Raw genomic sequence first — 14,094 nt, 5'->3', positions numbered from 1 at the left:
ATCTAGAGATTTTATTGCTACTATAAAATCACTAAATATTGGCAAATCCAAAAAATCACGTCGACCAAATAGTTTTTTAGAATGAATCCACAAATTTCATTCCACAACAAAACAATTAATTTTATGAATTGTGACTTTATAGATTTGAAATCTCCAGACTCATGTTACCAAACAGGCCCTAACGGATTTTCCATGAATCTTCTCTCTTAATATATGGTGAATGGATGTAAAAAGAGTACAAACCTCTAACCTAACGTAGAAGTAGCAAAAGCACCTACCCTTCCAAACCAACTCCACCAAACACGTCTTCCACTCAGTGTTTGGTGCTTGGTTGGTGTTATGATCCAACTTTCTAAATGTAAATCTAACACCAAGTCACCCATCTCCCTGTTTGGTGCTTCAATTAAAGCCCTTTTTAGGTATTGCCTTTTTGAAACTTTTTCACCTTCCATTTCTTAAATCTCAAGATTGTTCGATTGATGATCTACCTAGAGCATAAAGTCTAGCAAAGCCTATGTCTTAATGTCTTGGACCCCACACACATTTGCCCATTTCAAAACCACTCCTCATTAAGAATTATATATAATATGCTTTAGTCGATGTGTTTTTTTAGCACAGACAACCATTTATATGTAGGGAGAATAAGTTTAAAGAAGTCATGTGCTCGATTCTTGGTGTTTCGACACTTTTTCCAGTTCAAATTATCTTGTCGTTAAAAAAGAACAATGTGCTCTTGTGATAGTTTTCTATCAGGTGGGACCCACATGAGACTCATTAAGGACCCCAAATCTGACTTAGGAAGATATATCCAACTACCCGTCGGGATGCACAGACGGCTTTACCACCATAAATACAGGAGAGACCCACGAATTAGGTGATGAGATTTTTTTTTTTTACTTGTAGGTCCCACCGTATTTGTGGTGATAAAGCTGTCATGAAGCACAAGTGCTCCCGATGATGATCCAGATTATGCTGTTTTCACCCATCTCATGGGTCATGGGCTTTTGGACTTCTAGTCCAAAGAATAAAAAATAATATATGAAATGTTTTAATGGAATAGCATTTCTTTTGAAAAGGAGAATTTAATGATAAATTGGTGACAAGTAGGATTTTATTGTCATTGGCCATGGACTCATTTACACGACGTTCGACTAAACAATTTTTCAAAGGTTTATCATTTATGGACAACGATACGTGATCAATTTTTAAATATTAATTAATTACCGGGTTTATGAATTTCAAAATCATGGGTTTGACTTTTCATTTTTTATAAATAAAAAATATTTGTGTATAAAAAATAATAAAATAATTAATTTAATTAATCATGGTTAAATCGAATATGATTTTCAAAACCCTAAATCCGAGAATCAATTCCCACTCTTTTTTCTTACCAAAAGGAAAATTCCCACTCTTTTGAAGCTTACTTAATGTTTAAATAATTATAAGATAAACCTCCCCGTGGCAAAACGTGGTAGTTTGGTAGGTCAGGTGGGCCCTGGTTGCCCAAACTACCCGCTGGGCCAAAAAAAAAAAACTGCCCGTTAGGCTCTCCAGTCTCCTGTGCTTCTGTAGAGTGTGAAATCACACGGATAACGGGCAGCTCCTCGGTAAAACTCACGCACAGAGGCTCTATTCGAGTCTACGCGATCGAGATCGGACGGTACGGAACGAAAAAGCGATTTTGATTCTTGGTTCTAGAGGTTTTAGTGTTGGAGCCTCTCAGATCTGCTCTTGGTTTTGCGTTCTACCAGATTCTCAGGTACTGTTTCCTCTTCGCTTCCTCCGTTTTTCCACCTTTTTTCATTTTTTCTTTGTGAAAACTGTAGATTTCTTGTGTATATCGTTAGGTTGTTCGCTCGAATTCTTGTCTTCTTAGTTCGTAGTTTTTTCTGTTAGATTTTTCGTATTCTACTTTTTCTTCAACGAATTTGCGGTTCCTGTGAGCAGGTTCTCTGTTTCTGCTTCTTTCTTTCTCGTACTCTGCGTCGTTACCTCAGTTTCTAGTCCAAATGTTACAGTTTCTTCCAGTGTTACGTGATTTTGAGGCGAAAACAGTCGTCTACCGCCGGCTAAGTGCTTATCGTGAAACGTTTTCATTTCACTCGAATTTTTCGTAGATTTTCTTCTCGTGTTAGCGGTTTTCTTTCTTTCTTTTAGTGAAACACAGTTTTTTTTCCATAAACTTGTGAAACAAAGTTGAAAGTTGTCATTTTTAGTTACTTTTTCAACGGTTACAGCTCTACGGCACTCGTAACTGATCTTTGGACCATCTCTCTACGATTGTTTTCTCAGGTTTTCTGCTTTACGAAGCACCTGGCCGTACAGATGGAATCTAACCAAGGTCCAGTTTGGATAACGTTCAACCATGGATCACCACTAACATGCGCCAGGGAGACAATAGCCAGTTTGGTAACCGCTATCCTGCTCGCAACGCAGGTCTCATTTCTGGTAAGTTACACACTTACACCTGCTTCCATGCTCGAACTAATTTTCTGTTCTTTCAAAAGCTTTTAATGGATTCTATCTGAAATTTCCTGCGTTTGTTTCTCTGAATTCGTTTTTCCGGTTAGGTTTTCCTCTATTTCGTTTTGTTCTTTGCTCTTTTTCTCGATCCTCGCGTTATCTTGCGCCAGGTTAGTTTAATTACAAGCTTTAACGGTTCCGGAACTGAAAGAAATTATAAAGTGTGATTTATAGCGTGGTCGTAAATTCGTATGTTCGTTGGAAGTTGTAAGTGGGGCCCACTTGTAAATGGTGATATATCCTTTTTTTTGATTTGTCCGAAAACGATATGCGTGTGGAAAATGGGAATAAATTTCTGATGTGATTGTACCATGTAACTCTGTTTGGCATTATTAATTTTCAACTTTCTTATTTACGAATTAATTTTCAAACGTTTCCACGATATTCGAATATTCGAATCTTGACTTCCAATGATTCCTTCTGGTTGACTGCATTTGCACCTCGAGTCCTCGACCCCTTCTTTATGTGGTATTCCGTATTCCTTTCATCCTGTTGGGGGTAGGAATTCTGTTGGATTACTTACTTCATTTATCGATTTACTGTCTACGAAAATTTTCTTTCTATTTGGAAAAAAAAAGGTATCTAGTAAAAATGATGCCCTTTTACAATAGCAAAATTACATTTTAAATCTTGTACTTATCAAAATTGTTATTGCCTCCCTCACTGGATAAATCAGTTTCAGGAACCTTTTTTAATGGGTCAAAAACCTCAATGCCAAGTAGAGCCAGCTGATGCTGAGGGAGATGCAGATGAAGATAAAGATGATAAGGATGGGGATGGTGGCTATGGAGAAGGTGAGGAGGAGCTGTCTTCAGAAGATGGAGGGGATTACGCCAACAATCCCAATAGCAACAATGGTAGCTCTAAGAAGGGAACTGAAGGAGGAGCTGCTGGAGCAGGAGGAGAGAATGGAGAAGACCGAGATGATGATGATGAAGGCATCGACAATCATGATAATCATGATGATCATGAGGAGGAGGATGAGGATGATGATGATAATGATAATGATGATGACGAGGAGGATGAAGATGGTGGAGAAAAAGATGAGGATGCAGCAGTAGAGGAAGAGAAGGAGCTAGAGAATGAAGAGGAAGATGAAGATGAGGAAGCCCTTCAACCCCTGAAGAAGAGGAAGAAGTGAACAATGAAAGTAAATATGGTTAAATTGGAGGTAGCCTCTTCTGTTGATGAATGTGTAACATTTTAGTCTCTAATCTCTTTGCCAGGATATCTAATTTAAACTTTGATGATGTTTAAGAGTGGTTAGGTTTTTTTTTTTTTTTTTTTTTTTTTTTTTGAAGAATTTCTATTTTTCTTTTATGGCATATTTTTATTGAGTTCATTTGGAAATAGGCAGAAGCAATGAGCACTCTAGCATGTCTGACTTTTGCTATGGATTCTAGGTCTCATACAAAGCTAAAGCTATGTAGCTACATTAAAATATAGGCATAATTTATTACAAAAAAATAATAGTATAGACATGCATATCTTGTTTTTTTTTTTTTTTTTTTTTTGGCCAGAGTGGTGTTGGATCCTCTCCTTAAGAGAGGCTAATGCACAACACCTGCTTCTTATGGTCGAGATCAAAATTTCGGCTGAGATTTTGATAATTGTAGGCAACATAGCATTGCACATTAAATGCGCAACAGAGAAGTTGAACCGCTACTAATGAGTATCTAATATGAGTTACAAGGTGTCAAAGACGAGGTAAGTTAATGGTTGTTACAGAAAGAAAGCGATGAAAAGTTTGATTTAGTTTCAACAAACGGTTTGTGTTTAATAATTTCCAAATGCTCTCCAAGACCGAATCCTTTGTCCCAACGGATAGAGGATATGATTCCCTCATGCCTTAATCATACATTTAGAAGAGATCTTCCTTTGAGCATTTAAAATAATCATAAATGTTTAAATGAACCTTCCTCCTAAATGTGGTGAAAGGACAAGAAAGGAAGCATAAGTGTCTATTCACACATTTTTTTTCTTCTATTTTAATCCTTGGGCTTATGGGCCCCCATTTATGAGGGGAGAAATACATTGATACGGCCTTGAACAATCATATCCGTTTGTTTAACAAAGGGTCATTATTGTAATCATTGGTGAGAGTTAAGGGCTTTTAAGTCTTTTAATAAATATATTTTCATGATTTCATCTATAAAAGGTTTTTTTTTTTTTTTTTTGGGTACAATCGATAAAAGGGTTATTAACCCGTCAATTCATCTTCCGCCCGCGGATTTCCCGCTTTCTTAGTTTCGGATACTCCCTCCCTCTGGCGACCGTTATGAATTTGGACGGTTTCTTCGAAAGCTTTCTCGTGAGTTTCACGGATCTCCAATGCGCATCCCTATCTCTTCTCAATCTCTGCATTTTCTCAATGTTCGGTTTCGCTTGCGTTAGATCTGTTGGTTTTTCTTCCATTTTTCTCTCCAATTTGTTCGTAGTGTCCCTGTTACCTCGACGTTTCTTCCGTCGCTTTTGCCCTTCTTTACGAATTTGCTGAACCCCCTAATGGAGTCGATTCTGAAGGTTCTGGGCTCTTGGTTTCTTTATATTCTTATTATTTCTTTTAGTGTGAATTTGAGTGTTCTTAGTGTCGCTTTCCCTCCCATTCCATTATCGTTTATTATTAATTCTACAGTGCGTTTGGATTTATTTTCATTACGGGAAACGTAAGAAACTCGCTATAATGATATGACTTTTGTGTCACTTCATTTTTAGTTGATGCCCTTATTATTTTCATGGTATTGCTTCATTGTTTGTAATGGTTTTCACTCTTGAGAGAAATGTCTCCAAAGGTTGTGGAAAGTTAATGAGATATTTCTTGAGTTTCTTAATGGGTTAACCAACTAGGAAAAACTTCTTTGAAGTTCTGCATACTGGAAAATCTCACTTGTGTTTTTTTGCTCATTTTGCAATCCTACACCTTCCTGCTTTTAATCCATGCTCAAATCAATAACTCTAGTATTTTAACGTACGTAAGCAAGAAATCTTCACTACCTGGAACATACCTTCTTTTGTATTTCATAACACTTATTTTTGAAATCTTTTCTTGAATCATCTTGCAGGAATATGCAGAAAAAAGCATTGGCTTGCCATCACTAATGCTGGTTAGAGCATAAGAGCCCATGTTTCTTTAATTGAATTCAGGATATCCCTAATCGTACGAATGATGGAAAATGAAAGCTTTGGCGAGAAACATGTAGTCAGTGGACTGGAGAAATCCAGTGGGGACAAGGTGGTCATCTGTCCTACTGCTTCAGAAGAGTTGAAGAGAGGTGCACTTGATATTGAGAAAAGTGATCAAGAGGAACTACAGAGTCAAACTGAAAGATCTAATGGGAAAAATGTTGCTTCAGAAGAGTTAAAGAGAGGTACAATAGATAATCAGATAGGTGATCAAGAGGAACTACAGAGTGAAATTGAAAGGCCTAATGAGAAAAATGTTGCTTCAGAGGAGTTGAAGAGAGGTATACTTGATAATCAGAAAGGTGACCAAGAGGAACTACACAGTGAAATTGAAAGACCTAATGAGAACAATGTTGCTTCAGTAGAGTTGAAGAGATGTACACTTGATAATCAGAAAGGTGATCAAGAGGAACTACAGAGTGAAATTGAAAGATCCAATGAGAAAAATGTTGCTTCGGAAGAGTTGAAGAGAGGTACACCTGATAATCAGAAAGGTGATCAAGAGGAACTACAGAATGAAATTGAAAGATCCAATGAGAAAGATGTTGCTTCAGAAGAGTTGAAGAGAGGTACACCTGATAATCAGAAAGGTGATCAAGAGGAACTACAGTGTGAAATTGAAAGATCTAATGAGAAAAATGTTGTCAGTGGACCTCTGGAAAATGAGCAATCCAGTGGGGACAATGCGATTAGCTCTCCTACTACAGCAGCAGAGCTGAAGAGAGATACACCTGGTATTCAGAAAGTTGATAATGAACTACAGAGTGAAACTGCATCTCTAGACATCAATGAGGAACATCCCAGCTTTAAAATTGATGATAGGGTTGAAAGCTCAAAGCATCAGACTGTTGAGGCTAGAGGGAATCCAAACGGAACCATTGCTGCTGATAATGTCAAGAGAGGAGAAAGCCCCAATGGTCAGATTGTTGAGAATAGAGGATTTGAATGTGAAGAACAGGAAGAAACTAACAGTGACAGTGTCAGAATAGAAAAAAACTTGAACAGTCAGATGGTTGAGACTAAAAGACTGGATTCTGAAGATCTAGAAGAAACAAATCAACATGGAGGGGACGTTTTGGATGAGAAGGCAGAGGCAGAACCTGTATTTGATGGTGCAAAGATTCCGGCGATTGAAGCCAATAGGAGTTTGTCTACTCGCTCTCTGAAATTCGAAACAGAGGTTCTGGGATATGCTTGGCCTGAGAAAGCTGCTGCACTCACAAACTTTGTTAAAGAAAAGGGTTTTGTTGCTGTCACCACTTTTCTTCGTCAGCTGTCCAGAAGGAAGGACGAAGATGGACAAAGCTTTACTGATAAGTATGAGAAAGATAACATGAATGGTAACCATAAGGAAGAAGGAAATTCTTCCCCTGAAAGTAAAACAAGAGATGTCACCCCAAAAACTGAAGAGCGTTCTTCATGGAATCCTCTAAACTATATTAAGATATACCGGGATGCAGATGTGGAAAACAGAATAGGGGATGGACAGGATCAGCACGTTCATATAATAAAACCACTTTTACCACTAGCAATGAGGGGAAGAGTTCTACTGTATACAAGGCTTGGCTGTCAGGAATCTAGACAGATCAGGTATTTTTTGCAGCGAAACAGGATGAGATATGTTGAGATCAATATTGATGTCTACCCCAGTCGAAAGCTTGAACTGGAGAGGATTGCTGGGTTTGCAGCTGTTCCTAGGGTGTTCTTCAATGAAAACGTGATTGGGGGTTTGAGTGAGCTTTTGTTCATGGAACAGTCAGGTAAACTTGGTGAAAATATCATTGAACTGATCACCAAAGAACCACCAAATTTGGCTCCTTTACCACCTCTTTCTGGAGAGGATGATGTCTCAACTTCTGGAATGGTGGATGAGTATGCTCTCATAGTTCGGAAAATGAAGCAGTTGATTGTGTTTAGGGATAGGTTTTACAAGATGCGCTGGTTTACTAATTGTTTTCTTGGGTCTGAAGCTGTGGATTTCTTATCAGAGGATCAGTACTTAGAGAGGGAAGAGGTCAGTTGCATATGCATTTTTAGTTTGAGTTTAACCCTCTGTATATGACAGGCTTGAGTTATATCCTCATAATTATGTGTTGCAAGACTTATCTACTGATGGGACCACTGTATGAATTATGTCCACTGCTAGTTTAGCCAATCAGGTGGTTCTCAACCAACCTAACGGATTACTATGTTGAGGTTCAGCTAAAAGGCTAGCATTCCAGAATGAAAGTTTAGATGTTTCATGGTTATGATCATCTTATCAGGCTATTTATTGTTGGAGAATTTTCATGACATGCTTCCTTCCCTGATGTTGTGGTTCATGGCAACACCTTAATATTCCACTAAGTACCTCTGTGGATCACAATAATGAATTATTGGACTTGCTTATTCCTTTGTTAACTTAATTTTTTGATTCCTTTCTTTTCCCGTTGCTGAAGTAAATCACTTTTGTTGCTGAAGAGAACACTGGCGACAAATTTGGATTTATGTATGTAATATAGCACTTCCTTTTACATTTAGCCTAGGTGTAAATTAACTTGGCATGCTTAGTCTTCCATTTCCTGCTTTGTGTGGCTTGGCATCCTGGGTCCACTTACATGAATGGCACATTTCATTGTCATCTCCAAACTCCCCTCCCCCCAACCTCTTCTGGGTTTTGCTAGTTGCAGGGCAAGGATTTTGTTTTAGGGCAAGGATTTTGTTTTCTGAAGGCTATTTATTTAATAATATTGAATGTTGGACATGGAAATAGCCATTTCAATAAATATTTCATTTTCTTTAAACTTTTTTTTTTTTATTTTATTTGTTTTAAGTTGGTTTCTTTCAAGTTCATCGAAGTTCTCTTGAGAATATGATCCGATAATAATTAAATAATTGAAAATTATTGTCATAGACATCTGGAGAACACATTCATGTCAAAGAATGTTTTGAGAACACAAAAATTTAGTTTGACAAGACTACATGTTCCAGAATTAGTCTTTCATCTTCAATATAAATCTGGGTAATCACAAGTAGTCAAACTGTGGATCATTTTTTAATGATCAATTGAATGGTAACAACATTAGAGTCATTCATTCATGACTTCCTTCTAGCCTCAACGAAACCCACTGAACGGAATTTTCCAAGTTGTCGTTTCAAATTCTTCCATGTGGTCCTGATATTCAATTTCCTCTCACTTTTTCTCTGTCTTCTAGGAAATCTATTGAATGGGGCATCATGTCAAACTGACCTTCAAAAAGTTAAAGTCAATACTGGACTCCAATCCAACTTCAATCATGGGTTGTCTCATGTACAACCTGTTTGTTCTTTCTTGAATAAATAGTTTGCATTTGTTTTTGGATTTCCTTTGTGTATCTTTATAATTTGTAATTTCCCATATTAATCAATATTCTTGTATCATTGTGTTTGTTCATGCTCTCATTAAATCAGGCTATTGAGTTTGGACGAAAGCTTGCGAGCAAATATTTCTTTCAGCACGTTCTTGAGTAAGTTCTTTGAAATTACCCCATCAGAAACATAACTCTATTTTTTCCTTGTAGTGAGTTTGGGTATCTGTCTTTGTATTCTTCCTGATCATGCAATCTTTCTTTGTGTTTTCTTTTTAAAATCTCTGTTGCTTTAGAGAGAATGTTTTTGAAGATGGTAATCACTTGTATCGACTCTTGGATCTTGATCCCACTGTATTATCTCAATGCCACAACATTCCAAGGGGCATAACTATAATCAAACCCAAGCCAATTACAGAAATTGCATCGAGGTTGCGATTCTTGTCCTATGCAATCTTTGAAGCTTACACCTCTGAAGATGGAAAGCATGTTGATTACAGAAGTATCCATGGAAGCGAGGAGTTTGCAAGGTTTGTGGGACAGCTACCGTTGACATATTAATCATGGGAGTATCTAAGTACCTAATCTGTCTTTTTCCCCTAATGTGCTTTTTGAAAATTTTTCTTCATTTTACATTGCAGGTATTTGAGAACAGTTGAGGAACTTCAGAGGGTGGAGTTACAGCATACGTCAAGGGAAGAGAAGATTGCTTTCTTCATAAATCTGTACAATATGATGGCCATTCATGCAATCTTGGTATGGGGTTATCCTGTCGGACCATTGGAACGAAGAAGGTTGCTAGGTGATTTTAAGTATGTTATTGGCGGATGTACCTACTCACTTTCTGACATTTGCAATGGAATCTTAAGGGGAAACCAGCGGCCCCCATTCAATCTCATCAAACCCTTTGGAGTGAAAGACAAACGTCTAAAGGTGAGTTGGGCCTTTTATTATTATTATTATGGTTCTTGGGCCACTAAACTCTTAGTTTTGAGTAATGCATTAAATACTTTATCTAATCCTTGCACCAACCAACGAAATATTGTTTCACCATTCAATTTGATTCTTAGCCATACTTGACAGTCCTGTGCCATAAGCATGCTTTTTATCCTTCATTTCTCCCAAGACCATTTTTGGTTCTCCTCGTTTGTTGTTCTCCTCCTTCCCATCTATCACCCCCTCATCAGTGTATTAAGGGGCCTTTGTTCCATCTGTCCATTGCACCTCCAGTGACTTACTCACAACTTATGTGATTTGGAGCTAATTCCAAAATTACCTCTAGAATATTGGCTTATCAAATTTACAGAGAAAGGAAGAGGGTTGAGAGAATATTGGCTTATCAAAATGATCCAAATCGGAGGGCGGCCTTGGCATCTGCCGGATCCAGGGTGCCAACCTGGCCTCTCTCTTCAAGCTCATTTGGAAAATTGCCTCCAAGCATAATTCAATTTGGGTCTCCTGGGTTTACTCCTACCTTCTGAAATCTAACTCCATCTGGACGGTCTTGACCCCCTCCAACCCTTCCTGGGTTTGGAGGAAATTTCTCACTCTCAGACCTCTTGCTCTTTCATCCTTCTCTACCCAAATCTCTTCCAGCATTCCACTTCTTTCTGGCATGACCCTTGGCATCCAATGGGCATTCTCTTCAACCTCTTGGGGGCATGTACTATCTATGAGTCACGTATCCCTAGATCCACTCCCCTCTCCACATTCATTGCCGGTGGCGCTTGGTCCCCTATCCCCCACCCTTGTCTCACCCAGGTTTGGACTTCCCTCCTCCCGCTCTCTAACTCTCCCCTTGACCTTCCCATTTGGACCCTCACCCCTTCCAAAACTTTCTCCATTTCCTCAACCTGGAACCTTCTCCGCCCCCATTCTCCTCTTGCCCCTTGGTCCCCCCTAGTTTGGTTCAAAGTCCACATACCCTGTCATTCCCTTACCCTCTATAGAGCCCTTAACCTTGGCCTCCCCACCCACAGTTTTCTCTTTAGCCGCCGAATACCGGTTAACCCCAATTGTATTCTATGTTGGAGTGGTTTGGAAGACCTAGAGCACCTATTCTTCACTTGCCCCTTTTCCCGCCTCCTTTGGGGAAAAGCTTTAGCCTCCATCTGGCCCTGTTCGAGGTGCTCCTTTGGTTTCACCTAGGACTGGCATTGGATTTTAAGACCATTCTTGGGATTGTCCATATGTGATCGGGTTGGTAAGTTGGTGTTCAGTGCATCTATTCACCATCTATGGTGGGAACAGAATCTCAGGAGATGGACTTCCAAATCTTGCTTGATTGACTTGATTTGGAAAGCCATCTATTGTGATGTTTCTTCCAGGCTTCAGTCTATCTCCTATCCCCTAATTATGGATACCCAAGGAACAGGCTTATTGTTGTTACCTGGGGTCTTAGCTCTTCTTTTTGCCTCTCTCTTGAAGGCTTGTTCCCCCCCCCCCTCTCTCTCTCCCCCTTTTGTTTCCCCCTGTTGGTTAATATATTTTTTATTCATCCAAAAAAAATGGACAGAGGTTACCACTTTATTTATGATTTGAAATTATTAGAAATATGAAGTGCTTATAAGGATGGTCATTTCTCATCTAACATACCCATGTTGTGCCTTAGAAACATTAGATAAAGAGAGGTTTCTTGAAACACAGGGGGAAGTAAGTTACAGGGATGGGATTCTTGATGTTAAGATCTTTAGCCCCACTGGTGGGGGTGAATGAAGATGATCCCCAAAGTTTGTGAGGGTCCCAATGGATGTATGGAAGAAGATCTAGATTCTTGGTGGTTGATCTCAAGTAGGGCTGCTGAGTTTTAGGGTTGTAATGGGATGACTTCCATAAGTGGATTGAGCGTTGTAGATGATGAGGGAGGTTTACGACTGAAAGCTGGACAGGATTGAAGGGTTAGATTCAAAGAGAAATGGTGTTGCAGGTTGTTGGGAAAAGGCTGCTCAGTAGGCTTTCTTTATGAATCACTGATTGTCACTTAGCTCTAATGTAATTCAAATATGAGTTTCATAGTCTTTTAACTCATGTATAACTAATCGGTTTCTTATATGCTGAAATGTTGGTTGGATGCAGAAATATAAATTATATTTTTAATAGGGAACACATTCTCTATCTGGGAGCATGGCCCTGTCCCCACCATAGGAGCCAATGGTAGTGAGTGTGGAAGCATTAGCAAGGGTGGGATTTCCACCTTTAGTAGGAGGTGGTTATTTTACCCTATACTGTCTCTGGGCGCAGGACCACACGTTTCTCAATAATTTATTCATTCTCTCTTCTTGCAACAGTATTCTGTCATGTTTCAATTTTGAGTAGCTTTCCTTGATTGGCTGTTTACTTTATCAGGTGGCTCTTCCCTATACGGAACCTCTTGTTCATTTTGCACTAGTATTTGGTACCCGTTCAGGGCCAGCTCTTCGATGCTATTCACCTAAGGATATTGACAGGGAGCTGATGGAGGCAGCCCGCAATTTTCTAAGGAATGGAGGTCTTATAGTTGATGCTGAAGCCAAGGTGGTCTCAGCCAGTAAAATACTTAAATTGTAAGTTGTATTGGAAAATCCAATTGTTTTGGCTTGTCATTTTTAACCCCTCAAAAATAAAAACTACTGGACAGAGTTTTGCATTCAAATAGAAGTTAGTACGGGATGTATGGTGGTTAATTTGTCATATTAAGGGCATGGTGTCGCAGCCACTATGGCCATAGAAATCATTTCTAGGCTTGTTTCCAACATTAGTTCACAGAAAAAAGTAAGTTTCCTTACAAGGACTTGTGCTGTTTGGTACGATTTATGGCTCATCTAATGTCTTTTTTTTTGCTGCTAGCCACTAGTCACTTCTCTTAATTGATATCTGTGGTAATTCAGAAGATTGCTATGAAAGTTATATCACATTCTCGTTCCATCTTTATCCTTCAGGTACCCTTGGGATTTTGGAAAGAATGAAGTGGAAGTGCTGAAGCATGCGGCAAATTACTTGGAGGCAAACAAGTTGGAACAGCTCCTTGAGTTGCTAGCAACCACTCAATTGAAAGTCATATATCAACCCTTTGACTGGGGCTTGAATTATTAAGATTTCTTAGACTTACTGCTTAGCTTGTGGAAACACCCAAAAAGGGAAAGTCTCAGATTGTTGTTATGTTTAATTCTTTACTCCATCTTCCTCTAGTTATCATTAGTGTTGGTCACTGTGGAAGAGGAGACTCTAGTAGAAAAGCCTATGCCAATTTTGTTCAGTGGTCATCCAGTTTACCAAAAAAGGATGAAAAAAGATGTGTGCCTTAATTGCTGACTAAAAGTTATCCTCAATCATGTTGTACGAGATTCTTATTCTCTTCCCTTTCCAAAATTATTGATGTTAGATATTTGGAACACGAAAATTTAGGTTGAAGATAAAGTTTGCATGAGACTCCCAATCTGTATTGCAAGAGGTATGAGTCCATATTTGGTGAACACTGTGTGGAACTGGTGTGGCCTTTCTTGCTCTCCTCTCCTTAATCTCACATCTAATATGTTTTATTTTATTTCTACCCTCTCCATGTTATAGCAAATTGAAAGATTAAGGCTCTTTTTTGTATCAATTTTCATTCTCATTTTTCCCTACTAAAAAAACCAATGCTAAAAACCATTTTTGTAATGAAAATTGATTTGATAATTATTGACCAGAATGAATTATGGAATGAAAAATATGTTCATAAATGAATAGATGTAAATAGCTTTGTAACATTTTTCTGAATGGGATGCAAGCTTGTTAGGGCCTTCAAATAAGTCAAGAAACCTAGGAGAGAAATAGATGCGAAAGAATATGCTTTTCTAAAAGTTAGAGCAAATGATGAATAGGGCAGAGTTTCCATGTATTTGAGGCAGGATTCTGGTTGAATTAAGAAGTTCAACAACTTGAGAGGGTATCACCGGGCTGCTGCAGATTCCCTGAAACCATAAACTTAAGAAAAGGGTGTGTAATTAATTCTAATGCAGACCTTCCGAGTCCGGGCAGGGCGTGTGTTCATCCTCCCACCCTACTGGATGAACCAGCAGGAAGATGGACGCACACCCTGCCTGGA

At 38.7% G+C, this 14,094-nt stretch overlaps 2 protein-coding genes across 3 annotated transcripts; both read left to right on the top strand.

Moving 5' to 3' along the window:
• The first annotated feature begins 1,583 nt into the window (after positions 1–1,583).
• On the top strand, positions 1,584–3,913 carry LOC149009200 (uncharacterized). Its single transcript, XM_089164450.1, has 3 exons — positions 1,584–1,759; positions 2,293–2,448; positions 3,200–3,913. Exons 2-3 carry the CDS (start codon positions 2,326–2,328, stop codon positions 3,662–3,664), a joined length of 588 nt encoding a protein of 195 aa, XP_089020576.1. The 5' UTR covers positions 1,584–1,759; positions 2,293–2,325; the 3' UTR covers positions 3,665–3,913.
• Positions 3,914–4,752: 839 nt separating this feature from the next.
• LOC149009199 (electron carrier/ protein disulfide oxidoreductase) lies at positions 4,753–13,528 on the top strand. 2 transcript variants are annotated; one of them, XM_089163897.1, is made up of 7 exons: positions 4,753–4,834; positions 5,586–7,720; positions 9,136–9,191; positions 9,329–9,562; positions 9,674–9,965; positions 12,378–12,574; positions 12,950–13,528. In XM_089163897.1, the coding sequence occupies exons 2-7, from the start codon at positions 5,687–5,689 to the stop codon at positions 13,101–13,103; spliced, it is 2,967 nt and encodes a 988-aa protein (XP_089020023.1). In that variant the 5' UTR covers positions 4,753–4,834; positions 5,586–5,686; the 3' UTR covers positions 13,104–13,528. The 2 variants fall into 2 exon arrangements, with proteins under 2 accessions (XP_089020023.1, XP_089020024.1); XM_089163898.1 differs by having other exon boundaries at positions 4,760–5,046.
• The last annotated feature ends 566 nt before the right edge of the window (positions 13,529–14,094 follow it).

Source organism: Hakea prostrata, chromosome 7 (assembly GCF_041222555.1).
Source record: "Hakea prostrata isolate BN-2017 chromosome 7, UWA_Hpros_2, whole genome shotgun sequence".
NCBI classification, from domain to species: domain Eukaryota; kingdom Viridiplantae; phylum Streptophyta; class Magnoliopsida; order Proteales; family Proteaceae; genus Hakea; species Hakea prostrata.
The sequence above is the reverse complement of the archived record's forward strand: the minus strand, read 5'-3'. Positions and strand labels throughout refer to the sequence as shown.

Excerpts from the sequence above, each read along its gene's own strand:
- LOC149009200 (XM_089164450.1), top strand. The coding sequence starts at position 2,326 with ATGGAATCTAACCAAGGTCCAGTTTGGATAACGTTCAACCATGGATCA. Across the intron at positions 2,449-3,199 it reads CAACGCAGGTCTCATTTCTG|TTTCAGGAACCTTTTTTAAT; the intron begins GTAAGTTACACA and ends TGGATAAATCAG.
- LOC149009199 (XM_089163897.1), top strand. The coding sequence starts at position 5,687 with ATGATGGAAAATGAAAGCTTTGGCGAGAAACATGTAGTCAGTGGACTG. Across the intron at positions 9,966-12,377 it reads TGAAAGACAAACGTCTAAAG|GTGGCTCTTCCCTATACGGA; the intron begins GTGAGTTGGGCC and ends TTACTTTATCAG. Across the intron at positions 12,575-12,949 it reads GCCAGTAAAATACTTAAATT|GTACCCTTGGGATTTTGGAA; the intron begins GTAAGTTGTATT and ends TTTATCCTTCAG.